This window comes from Plasmodium gallinaceum (assembly GCF_900005855.1).
Source record: "Plasmodium gallinaceum strain 8A genome assembly, contig: PGAL8A_v1_141, whole genome shotgun sequence".
NCBI classification, from domain to species: Eukaryota; Apicomplexa; class Aconoidasida; order Haemosporida; family Plasmodiidae; genus Plasmodium; species Plasmodium gallinaceum.
The window spans coordinates 704487-713577 of NW_021628302.1; the positions used below are offsets into that span (position 1 = coordinate 704487).

The following is a 9091-nucleotide window of genomic DNA, read 5'->3' on the forward strand; positions in this document are numbered from 1 at the left end:
TTTTTTTTTTTTTTTTTTTTTTTTTTTTTTTTTTTTTTTTTTTTTTTTTTTTTTTTTTTTTTTTTTTTTTTTGTTATAAATACTTTTTAATTTTTGTTTAGTAATATAATGTTAATAATTACAACAAATATTTAGAACATTTCAAAATTTTTTTTTTTTCATATGGTAACTATATTTTAATTTTCAATATATAATGAATTTTTTTTATATAAGAATTTAAATTGAATGATTATATAAATAGTTATTTTTTGTTTCATTTTTGATAATAATATAAGGAAATAAGGATAATTTAAAATAAAATAATATACTTCAAAGTTATTTCCATCTTTTCTTTTTTTCTTTTTTTTTTTGTTTTAAATAAGAAAAATTATTTGTCATAATTATCTTCTAATATTTCTTATTTTTGTTTTTCCTTTTTATTTTTAGTGATATAGGGAAAAATATATATTTTTTACATAAAATATTTATATATAAAAATGAGTATAATTGATGATTAGAATATATTTTAATTTTTTAATTATTACAATATTGATGAAAAAAAAAACTTATAACAAGTAAATTTTTTTATTTCTTATATATCATAATAGAATGCAGTATAACTTTCCTGAAGATAAGATAAAATTGATCGAAAAAAATTTTAATTTAATAGATGATAACAAAGATAAAAAAATTAATGAAAATGAATTTAAAACATTATTGAGATTAATGGGACAGACTAAAACGGAAAAGGAATTTAATACAATTATTGAAGAACATTTTGATGATGAAAGTGAAGAAAATGAAAATAATAAGAGTGAAAATGGAATAAATAAAGAATCTTTGAAATTAGGGAATGATAATCATATAAAAAAATTAAACTTAAAAATTAACAGATCTAAAGATGAAGTTATGGGAAATAGTAGAAATAATATAGAAGACAATACGAAAATGAATGAATTAATAAAAAAAAAAAAAAAGCCTATTAATTTTGAAAAATTTTTGAAATTATTTATGTTAACTTATACTGAGCCTATATCAGTTGATGAATTAATTAAATCTTTTGAAATGTTTGACAATGAAAAAAGTGGATATATAAATATGGAAAAATTTAAATATATTTTAACGAATTGTAATGAAAAATTAATTGATACTGATATTAATTTATTTTTAAATTCATTTAATTTTAAAGACAAAGATAAAATTGATTATGTTACATTGTCTAAAAAATTAAAAAACATAAACTAATATATAGTTCATATTTGAAGGAAGATATTAAATAATAATAAAAAGTATAATAAAGAATAATTTAAAACTTTTTATTTTTTTTTTATGTTTTTTATACATATATTTGTTTATTATTTATACATATTTGAACTTTTATTTATTTTTTTTTTTTTTTGTTTATGACAAGAATAATTCTTTATAGCTCCTTGTCTCCTTATAAATTTTGTTTTTAAAAATTAATAAAATAAAATTGCAATATATAATTTAAATAAAAGCAATATGAAAAATAATCATATATATTTTTTTATCAAGAAAAATCTAAAGAAAATACTCACATTAATTATATATATTTCATCTAATAGAAATTAAATTGATGTTTACATTGTGATTTTTAGATAATTCTTGAGTATTATCTCAGAACTTTAAGAGATCATTTAAAGATATTATAAAGAATGTTTGTGAAAAAAATCATATTAATGTTTTTATGTGAATTAAAATAACTATATATTAATTTTTAGATTTAATTCAAAAAAAATTTTAAATAGTCTTAATTTCATTTCACAGGTGAATAATTCATAACAATTTTAAAAAATAAAATGCAATTAGATTTAGAGATATATCTTTTCCTTTATTTTATTTTTTTTTTTATTTATAAAATAATTTGTACTTATAATTTCTGTACTTATATGAAGTAAGGAATATTAAAACATGTAATCAATAAAAAATGACAAAATTTTAATGGAAAATTTTTATAAATTCTTTATACAAAAGTTTTTACAAAATAATTAAAAAGATAATTGAAATACTAATTTTGACCTACACTGAATAGAAAAAAGCGTATATTTGTAATATAAAATAATAAATTAAAAAAAAAAATAAATAAAAGCAAAAGATAAATATGAATAAAAGCAATTTTTACACTTATAAATACTTAATCTTACTTATTTTAATAGCTTTTGACACTTACTACAAGATTATACTTTTTTTCTAACATCATCTTAAAATATCTTTTTTTTATTAAATATTATATTTAAAACTATTTTTCAACTTATATTTTCTTTTTTTTAAGTACCTTATTAAATTTATTTTTTAAAAATATAGGAATAAAATGATATTATATTAACAATATTGATAAACAATTAATTACTATTATTATTTGTATTTGATGTATTTGTAGAGCTATAAGATTAAGAGAATTAATTTTAAGATAATATATATATAGTTATGCTTTGTATCGATGTATCACTTTGTTTATAATGTAATTCGCAATCAATATAACTTCTTTTTATGCAGGATCTACTTTCGAATAATAAACCAATTCAATGTATATGTTATATGAAAAAATACTTTATATATTTTATAATGTACATTTTTCTTTACTATAATATTTTGTACAGAATTCCTGAGGAATGTGCCTACTATAATTTGTTTCTATATAGTTATATTTACAGGAAGCTTCAAATTTTGTTTTTTCTGAATAAATATATTTTTTTATATATATAATAATATATCATAATTCTTCCTAAATTATGTATATTGTATGGATATTCCTTTTCATAAATCCTTTAATTTTCTAATAAAAATACAGTATTACATATGCATTTAAAACTTTTACATTTTTGAGCTAAGTATCAATTGTTATAAATTAAATCAAACGTAACCTCAGTGACAACATAATTTATTACAACTATAATGAAAAATTAAAAGAAATACTTTTTTTCAACGATAAATAAAAAATAAATATTTGAATTTAATGAGTCCTTAACAATATTAAATTTTATATAGATCAAATTAGTTAAAACAATTTTGTAAAAAAAGAGGAAGACAAGAAACAAAACAAAAAAAAAAAAAACAAAAAAAAAAAAAAAAAAAATACAAAATAAAAAAAAAAAGAAAAAAATAAATAATCAAAAAAAAGAAAAAAGGAAAAAAAAAAAAAGAGGAAAAAAGAATATTAAAAAATAAATTTTCTTTTTCATTTAGTTATACATTCATATTATTTTTTTATATGAATTTTTTTTATTCTTCTTTTATGCAATAAAATTTATTTTTTTATATTTTTCTTTAAAAAGTTAACAAAAAAAGAAAAACTGAAGTAAATTTTATTCAAATTAGTGCATATAATTATGATTTAATTTGGTCTGGTAATTATATTACTTTCATTAAGTGCAGCCATATATTTAAATGATATAAATTACAGCTATTAAGAAAACTATATTTAATGCATTGAAAAGGGATAAGGTGCTATTACCACTGCTAGGAGGTGGGCTGTTACCACCACCACCACCACCACCAGACCCAGACCCAGAATTATCATTACCACACATATAATACACATCATGTTTTATGCATTTCTTGCCTTGTGCACATTCTAGTGTACATTTAGTATCTCCGTCTTTTGTGCATTTATTATTATCTTCTGGATTTATGACTTTACCAATATTACATGAACAAAATGCACCATCCTCATGTATTCCATCCCATACACATTTTCCTTCTCCACATTCCTTATAATTACATTCCGCTTGAATACATTTATCTTCATATTGAATATAACCTCTATTACATAGGCAATAAAAATTACTTTTATTATCTTTGTATGGATCCTCAAGACATCTAGCATAGTCAGCACAAGGTTTATTTGTATCTTCTAAACTTGTACATTTATTTTTTGGTTCACACTCATAACGATTCGTTAATACATAGTCATTATTACATTTGCACTCAATATGATTGCTCATCTCTATTAAATAACCATTTTTACAAGGTTCATCATCTGAAGGAGCTGCAATAGTTAATATTATTGCAATTTGAATAAAAAAGAAAAAATATAAACTAGGAATTTTCATTTTTTTAAATAAATGTTAAAATTGTTTTCGTTTACTAAATAATCTTCGTTTGAATATTTTGTAGAATAATTTATTATGGGAAATAGAAATGAATTTAAAAATGATAATAATATGACAAAAAAAAACAAAATAAAAAATAAAAACAAAAGAAAAATTAAATAAAAATAAAAGAAAAATTAAATAAAAATAAAAGAAAAATTAAATAAAAATAAAAGAAAAATTAAATAAAAATAAAATTAATGAAAAACAAAAAGTTCATAAAAAATTTTCATATTTCTTTTAGCTAGTTTTTTTTTTTATATACAATAACAAATGGCTGTCTGTACAAATGGTAATATTAAAATATAAAATTCTTAAAACATTTATAGAAAAAAAAAGATCTTCTTAATCTTTGTAAAAATAACTGTTAAATAATTAAAGATAATAATTTATTCTTTTTATTTGGTATTTTAATGTCTTCATATGTTGCGAAACTTTGTTAAAGTTTAGATAAAAATAATCGTAATCATAATGATCAAAATACTGATACATGGCTTACTGACGTGGTCATGCTCTCGAATATTATTGTCGTCATAGGTACTTCCATTGGGAAGTTTTATATTGTAAGGATATTTATAACAATAATTTTTTATTGCACATTCTGACCCATTTAAATATAACATGTTTTTAGTTTTTCCATTGTCCACAAACCTTCGATAATCAGGTGTGTTCTCTTAATGTAAAAATTCATTAAGAAAATATTCACATTTTTCACATGTAATTTGTATATCTATATATCATTTGCCTTCACTGCTTACAATATTATTACATTTTTTTGGAATATACTTTTTGCTTTTTTTATGTAAGATAAAATATTGATGGAAAGAAAATTTGGTATTATTAAAATTATTACCCTTTGAATATACAGAAAAAATGTCACAAATTTTATGAACGTCATAATGTCCTTTGAATAATAATTTTTTGTCCAAAGGGCATTTGAACTGAATATTTTTCATCACATATACGTACATAAAATCCACTACATAATTCATTAAATATCAACTGTCACAATTTTAACCAGGAGGAACAACTAGAGAGCTAATACAATTGATTGAAAGATGAAAAAAAAAAAAATGTATAAGGAATTTTTTTTTTTAGTAGAAAAAGATAAAATTGTATATTATAGTAAAATTACATTTTACTAACTTTTAAATATTAAAATGATATTATTACCTTTTCGAAGCAATTCATATAAGAAAAAAAAACAAAAAAAAAGAAAAAAAAAAAAAAAGAAATAAAAAAATAAAATAACATAAAGAAAAAAATCATGAAGATAATTTCTCTTGTATACTCTTTTTTTTCGATCCTTTAAGAATTATTATATGCATTAGTTTAGTATTCTCGCCTTTCTTTTGATTATTCTTTTTTTTATCATGTAGTAATTATTAGGCATTTTAGCAATACTTATCTGATATTTTTTTGGAAATTTTTTTTTTTTATAAAGAAACAATTATTAAATATACTTTTTTTATTAGAAACATTTTTTATATCAAATATTAATTCTTATTTGGTATTTCTATAATGTTTTAATAAATTTTTTTTTTGATTCTTTTTTTTTTTTTTAATTAAAAAAGAATTATTCTAGAACATTTTTTTTTTTCATAACTTATTTTTAGTTATTTTGTTCTATTAAATAAAAATTGTTGTGATTCTATTTATAGTAACTTTCATTATTTCATTTTTGAATAATTTTTTTTTATTAAGCACCAATTATTATAGTGTAAAACGAAAAATCTGTCCACACTTTTCAAAATGATATGTATATATATATATATATACAAAAAAAAAAAAAAAAAGATACGTGAAAATAATTAACAAAGATTTACAAAAAAAAAGTTAAGCTTTATTATACTTAATATAAAAAACTATAAAGTGTTTTAACTTGACAAATATTTTCTTTTTATTTGTTGTGATATCATATTCAAATAATATAAAAATATATTAAGGATATGATGAAAATTATACTTAAGTTTAAAATATTAAATAGTGAAAAAGAAATGCATGCATTTTCTTCCTTATCGAAAGTGTAACCATCCTTACAATCACATTTATAAATTCCTGATGTTTTTTTACAAGTTTCATTTTCTTTAGTGCACTTTAATGTACATTCAGTTTGCCCTTCTATTGTACACGTGTTATTGTTTTCTTTACTTGGAACTATACCTATAAAACATGAGCACATTGGAATTTTAGCCTCTTGTTTTGGATCTAGTACACATTTCCCACTTTCACATCTAAAATTTTTACATTCATTTGGTACACAAATGGATTCCTCTAAATCATATCCATCAATACATTTACAGGTTAATTCTTTTTGTTGAAGATCTTTATAAGCACATTTAGAGAAATCGCCACATGGCTTATCTAAGGAATTAGCATTGCATTCAACTTTATTTTCACAGGTACTTTCAGATGTTAGTACAAATCCAGGATTGCAATTACATTCAAAATGATTACTCATCTGAATTAGAAAACCATCTTTACAAATCGTATTTTCAGTAACTTTTGAATTAATGTATTTTAATACAAGTTGAATGAAAAAGAAAAAAAACAAGTAAGACATATTCATTTTTTAAAAAGGATAATAATATAATTAATATGTTATTTTAAGATATATTAATAAAATAAAATTTGAACAAAAATTTATACTAAAAAAAAGGAAATAAAAAAAGAAAACAATGTGACAAAAAAAGAAATAAATAATAGTTACAATTAATTATGTGAATAGAAAAAAGATAAGAAGAAAAATTATTTAAATATTTATTAAAAAAAAAAAAAAAAAAAAAAAAAAAAAATTAACAATAAAATAAAAAAAATAATTTAACTTTCTTGTACAAATATTAATATGTTAACAATATTTACTTATTTTTTTTTTTTTTCTAAATTATACTTTATATTTAAGATATATTAAAATACATTATTGTGTCCTATAAGAACTAAATATGTAAAATGCTCAAGTTATTTATAATGGAAAAAAAAAAAAAAGAGCTAATTATTATTTTTGTATATACATCATTTAGAGTTTTTCCGACCCTTGCATATGATAATTTGCTTCTTTCTATTAATAAATATTATGATAATATGTATAGAACATTCTACATTATAATTATAAATAAAAAATAGGAATTTAAAATGATCAAACAATTTATGAAAAAAGAGGAATAGTTAAATGATCAATATGTCCATTTTTATAAAATAGTTATTTCACTAATTTTTAGTTAAAAAAAAAATAAATAAATAATAGTAGATACATAAAATATATATTTACCTTTAAAGATATTATCATGTATATAAAAATATATATATATATACATTTTATTTTTATCATACTGAAATATATATATATATATATATATGAATTAAAAACGTTTTATATTTTTGTCTTTCACTCAAAGAAAAATAATTTTGAAATTTTTTATATATTTAACATAATATAATTATATTAAGAAGTTTCCTCTTTAAAAAATATTATTTTTATATATAACAATTATTTCTATTTTAAACTCTAAAATATTTTTTTAAGACAACTAAATTTTCATGATTTGAAATTTGACATATATAATATTTCTATATGTGAATAAATATTCGATTAATTAATCTTTTTTCTTTTTTTAATTAAAAATACAATTAATAATTGAAGAAATAATAGAAAATAAAATTAATGAAGTAATTTAATTAATTATGGTTATTTCAAATGTAAAATTTATAAATACTCTTACATTTAATTGCTTAATTTATTTTTTTGGAACAAAGAAAAATTTATATGTAATTTCAATGAATCCTATAATTTACTTTTATTTTTTCAAATTTGTTCTAAACTTAAACATATGTGAAGGTAACTTCACATGTTTTCAATATATTTATAATTTAAATGTTTGTACATTGTGATTTTATTACATGTATTATATCATTAATTTTTTTCTTTCGTTTCTTTTAATTTTTTTTTTATAGTTTTTTTCACTAATATTTTGATTAAGCTATTACATAATAAAAGAGATATCCTCGCAATATATTCCTTAATAAAAATATCTTTTTATTTGTTTTAATAAAAGGCATATTTTATGTTTAAAATTTATTTTTTAAAAAAATATTTTATTTTATGTTTTCATTAAATGGATACAAATAGAAAATTAGAGAAAAACTGAATTGTACTATTTAATAAATACATAATTTCTATTATTCTTATATTTGTAAAAAATTAAAAAAAATATAACTCTATCTTTTTATTTTGTAATTTCTTTTATGTTTCTACTTCTCTTAACATCTACACAAAATTATATATTAAAATTTATTTTTTGTTTTAAAACATAAAATTTTAATAAAAATATATCTTTTTTATTATTTTATTTTTTTGTTAAATGAATATAATTTGACTACATTTGTAGTAGTTAACTCGAATATAAAAGAAATTTTAGTGGTAAATATATAAATATGTATATTAATTTATTTTTCTTTTTTATAATATTTAACTTATTGTTAATAATTTTCTTTTATTTCATTTTTATAACATATATATTTAAACCTTAATTTCTAAACTTATAAAAATGTTTTATTTAAAATATCAATATTTTTATGGATTATTCATATTAAAAATTAAAGGAAAAAATTTTCAAATTATAATTTTTTTTTTGAAATACTATTAACATTTGTGCATTTCACAAATTTACTATTAATTATAGTTGTCTATATCTTCATAAAATAATATGTTTCAAAATTTACGATATATTTATTTTATGTTTAACACTATTCTCTTTTTTTTTTTTTTTTCTACTTATTTATATGATGTTATTTTTTTTTAAAAAACATTATATTTTACTTTATTAAATAACATGTAAAATTTACATCAATGTACTTTTATTTATTATTTTTAAGCATTTATTCATTAGTATTATCTGTTTAAAAATATATAGTGTTTTTTGTCAATATAAAAATATTGTTAAATATGATATTTTATAATATTTTAATAAAATAATTAACATACACATCTATATATCTAATAA

The 9091-nt window shown here is 17.8% G+C and overlaps 3 protein-coding genes across 3 annotated transcripts; 1 reads left to right on the plus strand and 2 right to left on the minus strand.

Moving 5' to 3' along the window:
- Window positions 1-588: 588 nt before the first annotated feature.
- On the plus strand, window positions 589-1224 carry PGAL8A_00490100 (calmodulin, putative; the record flags this gene model as incomplete). Its single annotated transcript, XM_028673697.1, has 1 exon — window positions 589-1224. One exon carries the CDS (start codon window positions 589-591, stop codon window positions 1222-1224), a length of 636 nt encoding a protein of 211 aa, XP_028530124.1.
- Window positions 1225-3383: 2159 nt separating this feature from the next.
- On the minus strand, window positions 3384-4052 carry P28 (28 kDa ookinete surface protein, putative; the record flags this gene model as incomplete). Its single annotated transcript, XM_028673698.1, has 1 exon — window positions 3384-4052. One exon carries the CDS (start codon window positions 4050-4052, stop codon window positions 3384-3386), a length of 669 nt encoding a protein of 222 aa, XP_028530125.1.
- Window positions 4053-6012: 1960 nt separating this feature from the next.
- Window positions 6013-6660, minus strand: PGAL8A_00490300 (25 kDa ookinete surface antigen precursor, putative; the record flags this gene model as incomplete). The annotated part of the gene is made up of 1 exon (XM_028673700.1): window positions 6013-6660. The coding sequence occupies one exon, from the start codon at window positions 6658-6660 to the stop codon at window positions 6013-6015; it is 648 nt and encodes a 215-aa protein (XP_028530126.1).
- Window positions 6661-9091: the final 2431 nt, after the last annotated feature.